Source organism: Erithacus rubecula (genome assembly GCF_903797595.1).
Source record: "Erithacus rubecula genome assembly, chromosome: 5".
NCBI classification, from domain to species: Eukaryota; Metazoa; Chordata; class Aves; order Passeriformes; family Muscicapidae; genus Erithacus; species Erithacus rubecula.
In genome coordinates, this window is record NC_136687.1 from 38,715,722 (window position 1) to 38,735,915 (window position 20,194).

General features: G+C 36.3%; 1 protein-coding gene across 6 annotated transcripts in view; it reads right to left on the reverse strand.

Moving 5' to 3' along the window:
- The window catches only part of RAPGEF2 (Rap guanine nucleotide exchange factor 2), a 182,211-nt gene that overhangs the window by 105,609 nt on the left and 56,408 nt on the right, over positions 1-20,194 (reverse strand). For all 6 annotated transcript variants that reach the window (XM_079307523.1, XM_079307521.1, XM_079307524.1 and 3 more), the window contains exons 3-4: positions 17,442-17,498; positions 3,278-3,361 (exon numbers count right to left, since the gene is read on the reverse strand). In XM_079307523.1, the coding sequence (XP_079163649.1) occupies positions 3,278-3,361; positions 17,442-17,498 (141 nt within the window). The remainder of the gene's footprint in view (positions 1-3,277; positions 3,362-17,441; positions 17,499-20,194) is intronic.

The window sequence follows — 20,194 nt, forward strand, 5'->3', positions numbered from 1 at the left end:
CATACTTTTTGCTTTCTACATATTTAATTGCTCCTACACAGACCTCTTGGTTCCATTCTGCTCTCTTAATCACAAGCTTTACATGTTGCAAAAGAATATCCTAGTGGCTTTTTAGATGGGCAAAGCTAATGGACCGAACAGAAAAAAACTCACACTAAAATAGTGTAAATGTTAATTTACTATTGCAAATTTAGTTTACTCAGATGACAAACAAAATCAAAATCAGATGACCTCTACTTTGCAATGTTTAGGTCCCTTCCTATCATTTGATGTCAGTGATGCATGAGGATGTGCTCCATTTGCTAAGCCATAGCCAGTTCATTTTCATAGTAACAGAACATGAAGATGCACAAATTATGCAATGCTCCAAAAGGCTCTTGAAATTGTTACTCCCTGTATATGTAAACAGCTGGTTTCAGCAAACACTTATCCAGTCATAGTCTTTTATCCATTTTTGACACTACTTTTTACATTCCAGAACACCACAGTTCTTAGCAGCTTTTTCATAGGTCTCACTCCCTATTTTCTGAGCACTGCAAAATTTTATTTTAGCATTTCTTCTAATCAGTCTCTTCTGTCCAGAATGTGTATCTAAGTAGTTTGCTATTTCTCTCCCAGCAGTTCACTGGCAGCCTAAGTAAAGCTGAAAAACTGAATTTTCTTCTCAGGCAGTTTTTTTAGTAAGTAAATAGTTCAATAAATCAATTATTAGCCACTAGCATTCAAATCAGAAATTTAACCTGGGTGCCCTCTCGCTTTTGCCAAGTTTCTTATTCATGGATGAGCCCAAAGCTCCACCACAACTAACTCATTTACAAAGAAAAAATCCTGATTAACCTTGTCCTAACTTTTAATAAGGCACTCACCTATCCTTCAATGACTACAGCTTCTAAGCACAAAGTCATTCTAGTGATTTTTACTAGAATTACTCTGGTTTTACTCTCCCAAAACACTCTCTATCTTATATAATTAAAATTTCTTAATTTTGCTTTCATGGACTTACATTATCTGTGTTAATTAACAAATTGTCTCTCTTGCATTTGCTTCCCAAGACACCAGCTTTGACATCCACTTGACTTCATCCACAACTATAAAACCTATTCTTATGCCAGCTTCCATGCCTGTACTTCACTAAGGTAACAGACACTGTCCCAGACATGCCTATTTCTGCATATGAACAGCACTTAAATGTACTGCTTATTGTACAGGATCTGTAATTTTTTGTTCATTCTCCCAGGAAGAATCTCAAGCTCACTGTTTATCTCATTTAATATCACCTCTCTTCAAGTGTTCAAGTGAGTGAGGTACAAGCACTGCTGTATTTCAGAGGTACAGAAGATTCTTGCCATGGACTACATACAACCCCTCTACATTAATTCAGATATATAATATCTTATCTCCTGATATCTAAAAAAGTTAGCATTTTCTGCCAACTTTTTTCCCAGCACTGCCTGCTCATGGATAACATGTGGGATTATTTTCACTCTTACAGAAGTAGGGGTCCTATAATCTGTTGTTGTGCCACTTTTTCCAATAGTCAGTTTTGCACCTTTAGCATTAACTATTAGATGGCATAACCTTTTTGTCAACAGTGCCTGACAGACACAAGACACTCGACTGGACAAGAACATGCCACCATTATCAAATGCATTCCCAAGATTTGCACTGCTCTCCCTCCCATTGGAAGGTAGATTTCAAGATCTAATGTTTCATATGCCAACAAACACTAGCCAAGAAGTGGCTTCCCACTGTTTAAAACCTTTTTTAAAAATTCCAGTGCTTTCATTATCATGGTACTACAAAGAGACAGGTCATTCTTTCACTCTGCCTTTCACAGATTTTATTATATGCCATATACTTCAAAGGAGTCCTTTACATTAGTCTGAATGAATATGCATCGAACCAGCATTTTCAAATAATTCAGCTCTACTTCCATTAAAATTATCAAGTTCAGTCACTTTAGTCTAAAATGACTGCAATCACTTACATTTTTTTCCATAGCTACAAATATTTATTTTTACTCAAGAAATATAAATTTTCGGTGCCTCGTGGTCAAACTTTTTTTTTCCATGTATGAAACCACTCTTCATTGAAAATCCATTTGCATGAATGTCTTGGGTTGCAAAGCAGGATGCAACCAAAAGTATGTATTCTATCACCATCTGTTGAAATCAGGTGGGGCAGTGATTGTTATCTCTGGCAGTGGGGGGGGGGGGGGGGGGGGGGGGGGATATTTCCTGCTAATGGGCCATCTGTTAAAACCAGATGGGGCAGTGTACACAACCCATCCTTCCTCCAGGGAGGTATTTTCTATTAATGGGCCATTGAGTTTCACTGCATGAGTCATAAAATTACACCATCCCACTGTGAGATGCTCCACTCAGGGAGAGGAGCCAAGCATTTCCTACCTAGATAAAAATCTGTGATCTAGAACATCAGAGCAGCCTTTTCCCACTGAATTCCAGAGGAAAAATAGACCTTTCCACATCATCACTGGACCCTTGGAGGTAAAATGCACCCTTCTACAGGAGCACTGCTTCAACTGAACCTGATCTGCCACTGGAGAAGGACTGCAGCCACCATTTAATCAGACTGCCACCAACACTCTGACAGGGTGTCAGGTTTTATTCTGATTCTGTCAGTATTTTGGTTCTTTTTGTATTACTGTACTTTTTTAAATTTTTCCTAGAAAATAATTGTTATTCTTATTCCCCTATCTTTTGCCTTAATTTCAAAGCTATAATAATTTGGAGGGAGGAAGCTTACATTTTCCATTTCACGAGAGGCTCCTGCCTTTCTTAGCAGACACCTGTCTTTCAAACCAAGACAATGAAGCACAACAGAAGCAGCAAAACCTGCAGTAACATGATCTCAGCATATGTTAAAACATGCACCAAAGACTTGTGCACAGTAAGTAAAGGAAAACATCCACATCCAAAATCTAGTGCATTCTATAATTTCAAATTTGATTACTCCCAGGAAGAGACTACTCAGTACTTCACACCATTTGTCAGGTTTTTAGTGGGTTTTACTTTTTACATCAACAGCATCTGCATGACACTTCGGACAGTAGTACACTGTCCACGAAGATGGACTTTCAATTCTAGCTATGGGCATGAAAGAGCTACCACAGCTAGTAAAGGAAGGAGATGTGCATTTAGATTTGTTCTTCTGTGTTTCATAAAATATAAAACACTGCCTTTTAATTCTAAAAATTCGCTACATCTCATGATTTATGTTTAAAATACTGAATGCAGTACATTCATAGCTGACATACCTGCTCCTTGGAAGAAACATGGATTCTTTAATGAAGACTGAACCAGACAGCAGGATATACCAACAGGTACCAATATCATCAGGGCTGGAACAAAAAAAACAAAAAAACAAAAATAAGACACAGTTTGAAACACTTGATTTAAATTACTCACAGCAGTACCAAATTTGCACTACAAAGAACATCAAAGAGGCAAAAAAGTTCTAAACTATGGAAGGCACAATTCAATTATTTAAAAAGTAATTCCATGAAACTATTTTAATTTCCACCTGCAAATATATACATTATTAGATTGTTTAGTTTCATTTACTTGACTTTATTAAAAACATCTATCTATCCATATGATAACAGCCCAATTCAAATTAAATAGAACTGTAAGTGATTAAAGGAAGCCAAGCTACAGTAAATATACTGTATTGTATACTACTGAATGCATTGAAGAAGAATGAAAGTTCTTACTGAAGAGAGCTGTAGCATCTTACCCTCCATATAAAATAAAGGCATCCTTTCCCAATACTAGCCATCTTCCTCTCAACCCTTCCTTCAAAATAGAAATTTTCCTTTCTGCATCAGCATGTCTTTCTACAAGGTAAGAGACCATCAGAAACATTTGCAGATGGTAAACTTACATCAGATTTGCCAGTCATCATTATCTGCTGCTGCTAAGCACTGCCCTTTTCATGTCTCTTCCTGGGACCAGAATAAATTCCAAAAAAAACAGGCAAAATGTTTTTTTTTCCCCTCTCTTCAACCAGTAGAGGAACTGGAAGACTTTGTCATCCAGGCACAGTTCATTCTACTGTAGATTCAAATGCTGCTCCTTGAGTAATACAAAATCCTTTCCATATGCTTAGATTCTTTTTGGATAAGTAAGTTCAAATAATGTTTGGCCCGGAAAATAAAATAGATTAAGGCTACTACAAATAGCTGCAGTAGAAGTCTCATTTCATGTTGACAGTCAGTGCTGAGAACCTCTCTATTGTACTTCAGTTTCTATCACTCCTGCTTCTTCCAGAGAAACTGACTAATTAAATTTAAGACTAATGGAGTTCATCCTTATGAACTGCATAAGCATTCTTATCAAAGACCACATCCCCAGTGACACTAAGAGATGCAGATTACTTAATTAATTTGTAGCACCTTCATTTTTAAAATTATATGTCTTAAGTCTTTAGCAACAACTAGGTCTACTTCAAGTAAGAACAGCCCACATCTTTTAACAATGATGACAGCATAGTATTAAAATATAATCTTAAATCTTAGTAGGCAATGTACACATAAGCAGTGCATTTTTCATTTGAAGAACTGCAATTTAAGAAGTACATACACAGTGGTCCTCAAAACAAATGTGCTAGCCTAAAAGAGCTGAGAGCAAACCATCCAATCTAAATTCATGCTCCATTTGCATTTTCTACTGTATAATGTAAGCATGAGAGAAAGGACAGAAACACAGAAAATTGAAGGAAACTGAGGGGACACAATCTAAGGCCAAGAACAGAGGAGCTGAATAAGAAGATGGAGCTTCTGTTTCTTTTCTAGCAGCCAATGTCCTCACCAGTGAAGTGATGCTGGACAGCCACACACATCAGACAAGTGACAACATCTTCAAAATCAATATTTCAGGAGTATTTCTTTATACTGAGACCACAGAAAACGAAGCAATAACACAGTCCCACAACTAAAACACCATTTCAATTCACTTAGCTGAAGTGTTCTAAGCTGCCTATTCTGAAGTGTGCCTTGTCTGCTTCTCACATGGGCCTGTATCACCCTCAAACTTGCTGGTCTAAAAAAATAAACATTGTGCATAAGTGCAGATAACCAGGTTAAAGCAGAAAAACTCAAAAAAACCCCAAAAAAATCATTCCTAAAAACATAAACATGCACCTGAGTTAAGTTACACTTCTTTAAACCCTTCCTTCTTTCCCCACAAGTCCTATGCTGACAGGTATACAACAGCATTGCTGCTGAAATGCCAGTCTGTTAGGCTTTTTATTACATTCTTTAATAGCTGTCATTCTACAAACAAATAATCTGGACTAATCAGCACAGTTAAAGTTTTTGAAATAGAAATTTTCAGCAAAGGATACAGACAAAGTGATTTCCCAAATGCCTGGGAATTAACTGTACTAGGAAGTAAATAATAATTTTTTCATGTGGATTACAGCACATATTATCATGTAAGTTTTGTGGTCTTGAAGGTAGGTTTTTTTTCCCCTTTTCCTAAAAACTGGCAGTTTGGCCAAGTATTTAAGTGCAGTCTGATAGAATAGAACCTGGAGTCTCAGATTTTATAATTCTAAAGCAAAAGTAATCTAGGAGATCTTCTCATGCTCCCAGAAATGCATTTCCAATGATAAAATAATTGAAGCAGAAAAAAATGAAGCCAATAGAAAATATTTTAACTTTTGCAAATCTACTAACATGCAAGCTTTTATTTTCATTCTTTTAAAAGCTGATTAACTTTTAAAATCCTCTCTCAAACCACCTATTTGTAAGGGAATTCAGTTATCTTTTCTCATTGGAGATCCCTTAACTCCAAAGAGAAAAGCAGCTACTGGCTTTCACAAGCACCAGTCAACATGCTCAATATATAAACTCTTAATTTGGTAGTTTTCAATCTACCTTTGAGTCCTTTAACAAACACCGAGCATGATTATGCATTCAACTGCAGTGGTTTGAATTTCTCTTGTTTGATCACACACAGCATGACTTTTCACTCAGTTAATCATCCAACTCAGTTTTATCTCTTTTTTTGCCCATTCACAGGTTTATTCTCTTTCTCTGAAAGTTGGCTCTTCCAAAGTTGTCACTCCTTCTCACTTATCTATCAGGAACATCATACTTTATCCACTTTGTATATAATCAAATGAAGCATCTGGCTCATTTGACAGCTGAAAGAACTGATTTTAAAAAATGAATCAAAATTGAGGAATGCCATCTAGTTGGATTTGTTTTCTCTTTATGTGTACATGTGGTTTTATTTTTACAGTTACATTTGAGAATTTCTAAGCCCTAAGATATTTACATCATGCATATTTACTGAACTCAACACTTTAATTATCTAAATTTAAAAAAAAAAAAAAGTCAATATTGCCATGTCACAGTAGTGGAATATTACTACAGAATGTGTCTGTATTCAAGGTATCCTCCCTGAAATTGTCTCTATTCTTTCAAGACTTTCACTGTCAGACAAAAATAAATATTTCCAAGACAGTCTTCAAGAGCAAAGATGACAGATATGGTATTAATTCTCCTCTTTTTTACAACAAGTAGTGTCTTAATATAGTCTTGACATCTGAAAAACATCTGAAAAAATCCCACATGTATAGCAAATACATTTAGTTCTCCAGAGCCCACATGCTTCTCACAGGGAAAAAAAAAAAAAAAAAAAAAAAGTGCAAATTAAACACTGATCTATCTATTCTTTTCATATGAAAATATATTTAACTCCTGCATTTTTAACACTTGCTATACTCCCAGTTGATTAGAATTAAGCCTCAACAAAGCCACTTGGCAGTCAGCTTTTGCTAGACAGTACTGTCATGTGCAATTCTTTCATTTTAAAGATTCTGGGCTTTCCACAATCCCATTCAAAAATTATGTGACTTTCAATCAAGCTTCCATGTTTTCTGTACTACACTTGACATTTATTCATCAACAATGCATTTGCATTCTTCAGGACTTCTGTGTCCATAATGAAAGACAGAAGGAACTACAGAAGAAGCAGATGCTGAACTATAAAAGTACTTCTTCAGGCCACCTGAGGATGTATGCAAATACCATTTAACCCAATAGAGAACACTCACAATTCAAGAAGTTTTCTTTGCATTCACATTTTACATTTTATTTTCAACATTAAAACTGAATTCTAGAGAATAAGCCTAATGAAAAAAATTTCTTTCACTGCTAGAATAATGCCTACCCCTAGCAGTCCATAGAAGAATCTAGCAACTTTGTCTTAAAGCTATTTCTTCTGCCAAAGAGACAACAGCAAATTGTTCTTAAAAGGCTTTATTGTGGACAGGACACTTCCCTGACTGGGTTTGAAGGAGGGCATTAAGTCTACGTCAGCACTTCACCAGGAATTAGCTGAAGCAGGATTGATGCTGATGACCTCTCCACAAAGGCATCCTTCAAGAGACATGGGGGTTTTTTTCAGCTTAGGAGAGTTAAGGGGAAGGTCCATAGCACCTGTCAGTCAGGCTGATGTAAAAAGGAAAGACATCTGCTGAGGTAAGATCTTTCCTATTACTAGTTTAGTAAGGATGCCACTGCAGTCCAGCATTACCACAACCACTGAAGCATGAGGAGCCAGCTGTCACACATGAGGAGACTGGAAGGGCAGTGAAAGCTCCACAAAGCAACAGAGCTGGGGAAGGGTCTGGAGCACAAGTCCTGTGAGGAGTGGCTGAGTTTAGCCTGGAGAAAAAGAGGCTCAGAGGAAACCTTATCACTCTCTACAACCACCTGAAGGGAGCCTGTAGCCAGATGGGGTTGGCCTCTACTCCCAGGGAACAAACAGGACCAAAGTCAGCCTCAAGTTGCCCCAGGCTTACACTGGATATTGACAGGGTGGTCAAACACTGGAACAGGCTGCCCAAGAAAATGCTTGAGTCACCATCCCTGGAAGTATTTTAAAAATGTGCAGATGTCTTGGGGAGAGGGTTTAGTGGCAGATCTCACAGTGCTGGGCTAATGGTTGGAATAAATAATCTTTTCCAACCTTAATGACTCCATGACCCACATCAAGCTGAAAGCAAAGCTCACCTAACCCAGGCAAATAGCACTTCATTTCTAGTTTTGAATTGCTCTCTGCACCCTCCCTCCACTCTTGCAGGTCTACGTTCGTAGTGGAAGTGGAAAAAATTGAAATCAGGAACTATTGGCACACATACATTTCCAAGCAGGCATACCAAGACCTTTGCAGGTAAGTCTTTACTCCACATGTTAGCCTAAAGTGACAGAATGCATTGCTTCAAATACCTAAGACTGAGGCAAAGTTGTTGTTTGTTTTGGGATCTTTCTTCAGCTCAGCTACTGTTCTGGGTACTTACCTGGATGAAACATAGGACTGTTAAAAGTTACACAGCCTACCAAAAGCAGCAAAGCTATACAACATTCCCTAGTTACAGAAATCAAGATTTATTGCCAAGAAAGTTAGATGACACAAGCAATTTATCCTGCAGAGAATCAGAATGAAGTCAACCCCAAAGTCACTCATTAGGGGCAGTAAGAAAAACAAAATCAATACACACTCATTCTGTACCGAAAATAAGATTTGTGTTCTGAAGAAACAACAAGTTTCTCCAGTACCAAGATTTAATATTCTTCTCTTGTAACTACTATGTTAGAGCTACCTACTGATAAAGTTTTCAGAATATTCAGGTTCTAGCAGCAACCTTAAAGTGGTGCAAAACTGAAAGCCAAAATAGCCACCAATGTGAAGGTTTTATTCATAATCTGAACTTTAGTTGAACAAAATTTGAATAAATATGCTTGAAGTCTTGACTTGTGTATTATAGCACTTTCTAGAGCAGAGGATTTCCTGGGGAATCTATATATAATTTCCCAGAATGCCAGAGAACTTGATTTACAAGAATTCAGGAGCTAGAAATGGAAAACCATAAATTGGATTGTAATGGCATCCTATTGTGTTTCCCAGTCCAGCTTCCTTGATGCAGTCCTTTAACACAACTACAATCTGCAGCCAGACAGGACATCTTTCTGCTTTGAAAATTACACAGAAAACTGAAGACAGAACTATGTAAAGAAAGTTCATATCTGTCATCAACTGTTCTGTCTGGAAACTTCAACTGTGTAATTATGCAATGGCCTATGACATCATTAGGTTGTCGGCACTGATGAGCTTAGACAGTCTTTTCAGACTAAGGCTTTCACATTTTCTATCATATAACTGTTTTCTCTGAGACCTCAGAGGCACTCAAAGTTCAAAAATCAAGAAGTGCTTGTAAATCTCCAGAGTGACAAAATCCAAGAAGTTTTCAGGCTTTCCCATAGTCTCCAGCACTTGTATCAAACTCTTCATGCTATGATCTATTTATGCCCCAAGAAGGGCAGCTTCTTATTCCCAGAACATCAAGTTGCTACATATACACTACTTAAAACTAAATCTTTATTTTCTAACTATAAACATTTTATTTTTATATAAAGCAATCAGCAGCACTTGCATGTTTGCAACTATACATTTGTAACTATATATCTGAATTATGTATTAATCAAAGAAATTCTTCACAAGAAAACATGTCTACCATACATATCAATTCTGTAAGGCATCTGTCTACAGTAGCACAGGTATCTACTTTTAGCTATCAGATTTTCTGACTACTTAAGATGCTGAAAAACCCTCCAAAATATTCAGCTATAATAAAGATTTAAATCAACCTGTTGAAAGGCCAAATAAATTTCAAATATCTATACCAGCTATAGTGTCTTCCTCTATCCTAACAAGTCCTGATACATCACTTTAAGACTTCTATAGAAACAGCTAGATTTTAAAAAGAGCAATCAATTTAATTCTCATTCTCCATCAAAATGAGACAGAGCACTACTAAAACCTCTGTGCAGGCCTTTGTAACAACTGCTGTCAAGCATGCTTTAATTCTGTCAAATAAGACATTGTTTCACTGCAAAATTCAGTATCTGGACTTGAAAGCATATGCTAAACATAAGTCTTTCCTCTTCTGCCCACCTTCTGGTCACTGGCTTCTCAGGCAACTCCTTTAAAACAGCACATGAAAAAAGATAAGCAGCGTGCAGGCTTCACTGGAAACAAGCATGGAAATTACTTCCATACAGTTACTGCTTAAAATTCCTTTTACACTTGTATCTGTCCTGAGACCTAAACAATAGAAGTGTCATTCTCCCTCCAGCTCTCCATTTCCAACCACAAGAGATGCTGGAAGAACCCCTAACTTAAGTCATCATCAATACCCAGAATTACTTTCCACTCAGAGCTATTCTCAAGCTATGTCATGAAAAGGTCACAAATTCAGCAAGAACAATTTCTTGGTTGTAAAAGAGCTGGTTTGATTTATGAAGACAATAATTCTTTAAAATTCCAATCATTAAAGGATTCATTCAAGTCTTACATTTAAACTGGATATAATACCATCATCATACAATCTATAACATTTGCAATTGTTTTGATAAAACAACTTACAAACCAAGGTGCACCTGTTACATTTTCATGTAATCATAATCGGTGTTCAAAGCTGAATAAATTCCAGAAAGTAAGCAGAGTAATTCCAAAGACATTGCTCATGCTCCCAGGTCTCACTTCAGAGAAGCAGAACAATGGAAATTTGACATGGCAGAACTGGGAGCTCTTTCAGACATTTAAGCACTACACAAGAAGAAATCCCAAAGAACATTACTCTGCAAGCTTATGTTTCATATGATATTGCTCCAGCAGATTAATCTGTCAGTTTCTCTTTGCTCATTTTGGTTATCCTCTCCATGCTGAGAGTATAGGTAGTTTACTGTTTTACCTGAATAATCATTGCCATAATTAGACATTAGTCTTGAATTGCCTTGGGATGTCAAACATGTCAAAGTTGAACAATTCTCTCAGGTAGACATCTCATTGACTGAAGATCCTGCCCACTAGCTCTGCAGTGCCCAAACACAGAATAACCAGAAAACTGCTTACTAACATTGCCAGCACTGCCTCTAATCCTCCTTATTAAGCCAGTTAAGCAGTTACCTGACATCTGCCAGAGCATTTCAGATGCTCTTGATCACATTAAGAGGTATATCCCAAACACAGAAATAAGAGATTGGTACTTGATGCTTTAGCCACACACAATTTTCAAAGAGTTTTCTTCTTACACGAACACATTAAAGTTATATTTAGAATGAAGATTAGAAATAGAAATAAATTTAAGACACAGTTAAAATATATTCAGTAACAAAACTAACAACTCAGAATTTTGACCTTATGATTGTCACTAAATAGTGTGCATATTTCAACTTATGTCCGTGATTATATTTTACAGATGGAGCCAAGATGAAAACTGGTGTCTTGATTCCTGGTAGCAACAATGGGAAATGCAGAAGAATGAACCACAGGAACAATTCATCAGTATTCATGAAAACAAATAATTAGAAGTATATATTATATATATATTTCTTTAGACTATTTAGGTTATTAGCATTTTTTTTACTTCTGAAATAAAATCAGTGAAATAAAATAAGAATTTTGGTCAAATTAGAGATCATTACAGAGTGTCAGTAATGCCTGTCAGTCTAAGACAGTGGATTTAGCATGCAATCAATAAATACATTATACAAATATATGCACACAAACTAATTGACCTATTGTCATTGAAGTCTTGATATTAAACTTGTACAATGAATTAGCCCTTTGTATCAGAAGAAAAATTCAGAACAAAAATTATAGGCTCCTAAATCACCAGAAAACAATTACAGAAGCAGCAAAATAAAATGATCTTGCATCCAAAAGACTCTGAGGTCAAGACAGACAAATCTGTTCTTACATCTTACAACTTCCTATTGTATCTCCAAAACCAAAGCTTTGAGTGCCTCAAAGTTCTCATAATTACAACAAAAATATTATAGTTTTCAGTGAAGTATTTACAGAAAAGAAGGTGCAAAAACATTACTTCAGTCATAATTCAAGGAAGTCTCAAAATTAGGTCAAACAATAACAAATTTGGAACTGGCTGTGCAAAGCCAACAGACTGTAACATTGATCACTGACACTATTAAGAAGCCTTGATTCAGTGTCTGTTTATACAGACACAACTGCCAAGTCCTTGAATGTGTTTATTTTAATAATAGACATTGCCTAAAAAAATCCCCACAGAAAATGTATCCACAACACAACATATGTGTTCCTGGTTTACTGCAGTGCAGAACTGGCAGTATCCCAACGGCATTTTGGCAACTGCCCTATCAGAAGGCACAATACACCTTTAGGAATATTTTCAGGAAAAAACAGAAGAGGCTAGCCCTCCTGCAGAACTTGTTTGCATTATTAAATATACTGCTGCAGAACTTCCACTGAAATCTATGGATGTAGAAGAAGCAGGAATGAACACATATACTGCCTGCAGAGATCTACCTGAAAATACTGACACTGACCCAGAGATCATATAATCATTAACGTTGGAAAAGATTTTGCAGTCATGAAGCCCAACCATTAACCTACCACTGCCATGTTCACCACTAAAACCATGTTCCCAAGCACCACATCTACATCTTTTAAATACCCCAGGAATGGCAACTAAACCACTTCCCTGGGCAGGCTCTGCCAATGCCTGACAACCATCTGTAACTCTTCTGATATATAATCCAAACTTCCCCAGCATAACATGAGGACAGCTCCTCCTATCAACTCTTACTTGGGAGACTCTCTAGCAATTCCTTTCTGCAGTCTTTTAGTACTTAAGTTTTATATCTGTAAGATACAAACATGTCTAACTTTAGACCACAAACACTGGATCTATAAAAGCACCCCATCATAACACAATTTCATTAAGGTGGTCTCAGCAGTGCTGTGCTGTTTAAAAATCATGAGACTCTGAGATTGGTTCAGTTGGCTAGAGCAGAGTGTTAATGATGCCAAGTTCGTGGTTTTGTACCCTGTATGGGCCATTCATTTAAGAGACAGACATGACAATCCTTAGGAGTGCCTTCCAACTCAGGATATTCTCTGAGTGTGAACAGCTAAAGAAGATAGTTTTAGCTCATTTTTGTCACACTTCAAGTATGGCTATGCAGAAACATACAGCAACTTTGGCACTAATTTTTGTTGGCTTACACGCACTGCTTCTGTCCTCCTGAGGGTCTTCAGGGCAGTATGTCATCACAAAAAGCAGTGAATTCAATAAATATTGCTTTTATTGTAGGACATAGAAGCGTGACTCTTGGATTCCCACTCTTAAAAAGTACTCATAGACCTATTTCTTCCTTGTCCTTGCACAGAACTACTGCCCTGCAGCACTTCTGAGGCATTCTGCTCTACCTTCATGAAAGACACATTTTCATCTAATGTTTGAGTACCTACCAAGAAGTTATGCTCCTTTATTCCCTTTCCAGACTTCATTTGTTTCAGGATTTGATGGCTGGGCCAAGCCAGTCCTGGAGAAGGCTGCATGACTAGCCCAGCATCAATGTGGTTGGGTCTTGTGATTTGCCATGGTGATGTAATTCAGAAAACCTGGCTAAGGCTGGATGGTGATATTACTGCTAATAGACCTGGGAATTTAGTTGTAATCATGGAAATTTCAAAAATAATCACCTGAAATTATATATCTTTATCTTTTTAACAGCCTTCTTCACTTTTCATCCCCTTCCCTTACCAATGCCATCACCATACAAGCACTGCAGTCTTAATACAAATAGATGTTTTTCATTCCAGACTACATGATAAAATGAGGATTGAGGAAAAAAATCAAGACACAATATAATTGTACAGCTTTTTGTCTCACACCTGCCTCCCACAGTCAGTAACTTAGAAACTAATTAGCTTTCTGTTTGTCATTTCAGCTGTGAACATTCTCTGTAGTAATAACTGCCTTACATACAACATTTTTTCTCTCCAATCTCCAGTTCATATAAACAACTTCTACTTTTCTTTCTCCGTGCTGAATTTTATTAACAGTTCCAAACTGAATTACATAAAAGCAAAAGCACACAAACACTTTGACATTAGACAAGAGCTTTTTTCCAACCAGAGACATTAACACTAAAATTCAGTTCAGGATGCCCAAGAGATAACTACCCTTTTTTAAGAATCACCACCATAACAAACAGTAGTCTACTACTAAAGTCCTACAGACTGCAAAATTTGTTACTATTAAGAACTTTAATTGAAAATGAAATCTTCTCAGTAGGGACATGTGGGAGGTAGGAGCATATATCCTATTAGAATTTAATTTGAAAAATCTCTTTAAAAAAACCAACAAAACTACACAATAACCTGGGGTTTCCTTCATGTTTTTTAAAAACAATACAAGCAGTAACTAAGTTAGTTCCCGATTAAATTGCTCAAATTACAGGGAATGTAATCACAAAACTATGTTGTGCTACAGCCTGGCAATTCAGAAACATAAGGTTTCATTATTGAACAACTTTGGACTGCAAGTCAGCAAACCATAAGATATTTTCAGCCAATCCAATATTCCTAGTGAAAAAATAAGTGAGGCTTAAAAATACACAAGCTTTCCTTACAGAAAGAGTAAGCCAAACACCACTGATAAATACACACAGAAATATCAAACAGCATGGCTGAAAAACACATACAGCCCTCATATAACTAATGAGGAGGAAAAAAATATGCTTGTTTTGGTAGACACATGGTTGTTTGCTTACATCCAAAGCACTTATTGCTAAAGATTCCTCTGCCATCATAGCACAAAATTCAATTTTAATGTGAAAAATTTTGTTCAACTGTCCAGAGGTATAAATACCCTCTACAAATCTGCTAGAACTTTGTTTTCCAAGGAAAATGCTAATTGGACGCTCACTGTTGGAGACATCAAGAATTACTATCATGCAGGTATGAAAACAAAACATTTTTTTCTTTAGACTACTGATAAAATATAAAGTTACCAAAATAAATATTTTTAAATGAGATTTCCAAATAGATGTGAATAAAGGTAGCAAGTTAGAAACAACCCAAAACAAAGATGCATGTCAAGTAAACCTCAATTCTAAGTTTTGCTCTGTAGATTTTAAGCCCTTTTAACATTAACTTCTCATCAAATGAAAGGAGCAGAATGACTGGCAAATGAAGAACAACTCAAGCTGAACTGCCACTTCTAATAACCCAGTTTCCATTTAAACAGTGAGATGGCTGCAGGGTTTGAGAATTTGTCACTACCATGTACACCCACTGATAGTAAAGTAAATGCAGATGAGATGAGCCAATTGTAAGCATCATGCTCCATTTTATCCCTTTGGTCATAAAAAAAAAATCTCTAGAGCTACTATGAAAATTAACAACTTTTTTTGTTGTTTTTTAATGTAGGATAAAATATGTGCTTGTAAGGAATGCACATAATTATTTTCAGCGTTGCATACATGCAATAGAAACTTACTTTTTTATACATACCACTGACAAAGCAGATAGACACAGCTTTCACCATTAAAAATTTTTGATCAAATAAACAGTACAACTGCATTAGTCTGCCCATTAGCATTTAGGGATAAAGATTCAGCTTTTCTGTACTGAGACATTAAGTTTTGCCTCAGGGAGGTCAAACAGGTCAATTAACAGTTCCAACAGTTGCAGCTATTTTAGATATAGCACTCAATTTCAGATTTCCACACAAATATACTATCATGGAGCAAGGGGAAGAAGTTGCAACTTAAAAAATTACCAAAATTTTTAAAATCTAATACTCTTTTAATACCTTTCTCTTTATGCTGAAAGTAAGAGAGCCAAGTGATAATTCTGGTAAATTCATTAAAAAGTAACCAGGTTGCATGTTCCAAGCTGACTTCCTATAGCTCAGAACTGAGTGGATCTATCCCAGCCTGGCTATCACTTTGCTTCTCTCCTGTAGTACTCAAAGAATTTTTCCAAACATATGCAGAGCAAAACTGAAATTCCATTTTTCAGAAGAGTACATCTTTAGCATATAGGCTGAATTTATGAAAATAAATAAATAAATAAATAAAAAGGATCCCTCCAAGTTCATTACTCTAAAAATAGAACACTGAAATTAGAACACAGGTTTCATGGGATTTTCTTACTAAGTAAATCTCAAATTATTCATTAAAAAATGTAAAGCTACAGCTCAGAGTAAGAGAACACATATTTTTAGTTTCAAAATACAGAGTTATTCATTTTTTTAAATAAAAAATATTAATTGTTAGCTTTCAGGTTTAGTCCATTAAACATTAAATCAGAGATGTGAAATGCTAGAACAAGCATATTTTGCATTAGCATCTATATCCAGAAACTGCCAAACTGCCCATTAAATCTTTTGAATAAATCATGGGGGAAAAAATGTCAAGAAGCAACTAAATAGGAATGACAGGCAAACAACCAAAGTGAAGGTGAAGTCACATGAAAGGGGTGACAAAGGAAATCAGTGCAAAAGAACTGCAAAATACACTTCCAGTTAACCCAGATTTCACAATCTCTGTTCATGAATTGCATTTGCTCAGGCACATATTTCCTGTAATTTTTGCCAGCATTGAGTATATGGTTAGCTAACAGTATGGATCAGTATATAATGAGTATATAATTCAAATTTAAGTCAGTGCTTAGAGTGACCAAAATACTGGGTCTAAACAATAACCCTGTTACATAACAGACACAAACCAACTGCCTAGAAAAGAACAAATCACCAGCACAATGATCCCTAGCAAATTAGTGTGCAAAATGAATAAAGATTATATCGGTCTAATTAAAATTATCTATTTACCTATAGATTTTATCTATCCACCTATAGATTTTGACCTTGTGCATTTCCTATACATAACATTAGTGGGTTTTGTTAGACCTTAATTTAACTTTGCTGAATTGCCAAGCCCCAGCATCTGAGTTAACTCAACCACATCTTACTCTTGATGCTCCATACAGGGAAAAAATTACACATGTACAAAAGAAGGTATAGACGTGTACTCCTCATATGCTTAAATGCTCAAATAATGCCAGACAACTTATAAAAATATGCATTTAGAGTCTGGGTTAGGGGCAGCCAGTAAGAATCTGGTAAACATTTTGTTTCAATAAATTGCTTCCATAAATGAAGCAATTACAATTCTCAGATCTCTACTGTAAATCTGAGTTGACACTAGAGCACATCCCTGCTAATTACAAACCATGTTAGATTTGTCAATTTGGCACCACTGGCACAAAAAGCTGATTACTATTACTTTCACAAAACTGAAGTAAGGCTAAATCACAATTAATGAGAAGACATCCCACATCCATATAGCAATTTTATATAAATTTAATACAACATGCACCACTAAGCAAGAGCCACTGTTAGCTCTTTCCCTGGCACCAGCGAATTTCTCTGGCGTTTGATGATGAAAATGAAGTGGATCATTTATATTTACAGACTGTGCATGCTAGGCAAGGAATTTTGGCATTAAACAGTCCTCAACTCACTTTAATATGAATTAATTCTTTGAACATCATACAAGAGGAAGCAGAAATACTTACTAGTACAACACTTCATTTGCTTCATGCCTTTCGTATCTAACAGTTTCACACATCAGTCTGAAAGAGAAGAAGGCAATTTTAGTTATGATTCCTATCAGTGTCACAAAGACTTTACTTTCTCAGCATTTCCACAGGTAATTTCCACAAATTCCAGCACTTACAGAAACCAACCACTAATTTAAACCCAAGTTGATTCATAATTCAAGAATAATTGTAAAATCTAAGCATTTATTAGTTCATACAAGATCAAATTTGATTTAGGACACTAGATGAAGCTGTTTCCATCAAAAAAATTACAAAAATAAGCAAAAATTATATTGATCTCATTTTTCATAGAGATGTGATAAAAGCCAGTAGCTTTATAAAAACAATTCAGAATTTCAGAAATGGCGGGAAATGTACTATATGCAACACTAATCAGAGATACAATATTAAAACTGCTCTCTTTTTCAAGGCAGGCCCAATAGATAAAACAAGAAATTATGTTGCATGCTTCTCATTTTGCTAAAATTCAGCAACTTGAAAATTACCATGAGACTTTAATGCCGAAATCCCAGAGGGCTCAAAGTGGAGAGAATTTCCTGCAGGAAAATCCTCTGTCTAGAGGGGAGGATTAAAGTGTTTTCATATTCACTGTCTGCCTGACAAATGTGACATAATACAGAGCAACTATAATAGAACATACCACATACTAGGAAATGCAATGTTAACTTGATGTAGAAAAATCACAATGCCATTTCTGTCTATCGCCTTCAGGAAACAGCCCTGTGAATTACTGGAGGGTGAGGACAAAAAAAATCCCACTGCCTCCCTTGGCTTGTCTTACAGCTCTGAAGCAGACTGCAAACCCCAAGGCTATTTGACAGTCAGACAGAGATTTACCTCAGAGGCTCATGAGAACATTCAAATAAGGAACTATATTTAAATTCTGGAAATAAATTCTCTTTCCTCACATAATCCATCAGCAGAATCTTGGTATATCAATGACCAACTGCCAGCAATCATAAGCAGACAAAAGCACTCAAAAATTGCTGCTCAGGGAAAAAGTCTCCAAAAAGTTGATTTGAGGCCTGTAAGAGTTGGTCTGGGTTTGACATAACAATCAATTGCCATTTACTAGATCATTCATTTCAATAGTCAACAGACTGCTACAAAAGTCACCTTAGCACTCATCTCTCACAGGATTTTACTTGTTACTTCAGCCCACTAAGAAATAACACTTTTTTGGTTCAAGTGGCAGGCTTAAAGTGGTATCATGGTGATTCATAAATTGTTAATAGAAAATTGAAATCTTAATTCTGTTTGCAGATAGATAGATACAAAAATTAAGAATCAGGTTTTACTACCACAGCCTTTCCCACATCGTGCTATTTTAGATCTACACTGGACCATCTCTGAGAGCTTTTCTCACAGAAAAATCTCTATTGTATGAAATTAAGCATTATACAATGCGTATCAATTTCAGCTAATGAAAAATCTTCTTCCATCCTGGCACAGCTAAAAAATTTTGAACCACAGAACCATCTTTTTCAGACACTTCTCTCCACCATAAAGTTGGGTCTAGTCAGAATCTTTTACAGGCACCAAAATGCTACTGTCTGCTTCCACCTCCTGAGTTTTCATCTTCCCTCTCTGATCCTGTTGTGAGAGGGAAGATACCAGAAGAGAAGTCATTGCTAGGAATCAGATTTAAAAATTTAAATACTGCTCAAGGATACTCTGTGCCCTATTGGTCTGGAATGATGCTGGGCAGTGTGCCACCCAAGAGCAAGAGTCACAGGAAACAGAATCACTTTAACAAGCAAGTTTTGTTCCCCTCTGAATTGAGATAGAAGGAAGCACATTCTTGATACAAGTCACACAAGTTCACCACTGGTACTGTGTTTTACAGCATTTTGGTCCCATTATTAGGACAGCAATAGGGGAGAAAATGCTTCTTAACAGAAGGTAACCAAGCGTTTCAATTTTTATGTTACAGCAAACACTTAGAAATTACAGTGACCAAGTAGTACAAACTAGATTGCTTCTCAAATACTTGAAACATAGGATTAGTTCTGATCAATACCAGTATCCAGTTTTTGCTCAATCACTCAACTGTGATCTTTATCCACTTCCTCAACAAATGTAATAAATTACAGATGAGATCACCAGCAAGCCAAATGGTAAGCTATTCACTACTAGAGGCTGCTTTTAATACATTCAGTTTTAATGAATCTCGGAGGTTTTTGTGGCATTCCAGTGCCACAAGAAGAGTTGTATCCTAAAGGATACTGTAAAAGCTTTCAGTCCAACATCTGCTGAGAGCCCAGCCTTTTCCATGTATGGTACTGTAAACAGAAGCTCTCTTTGAGGAATTCGCTATGCTGGGAGAATGAGTTCCACACATTCCTCAGCAAGAACCTCATGCTGCACAGGAAGCCATCAACATGCCACACAACCATATGTGCACACTTTGATCTTTGTAAACAAGTTAACATCAGTTCAACTCCAACTATGCAAAACTTCACTTTCAGCATTGCGTACAACAACATAACACAAAATACTTCAACTGAATGTAACCATGACCTCCATCCAAAGCAAAAGTAATTACAGAGACTGATTTGAAATTAACATTCACATTGCAAAATGTATCTTGAGTATGTTGGAAGAAAAAAAACTCCTCCTTTTATTTTCTCCAAATTACAGAATATTGGCTTGGGAATGTGGACTCTCACAGAATGACGAAGCAAGAGGCCAGAGATTAGAACCTAAAA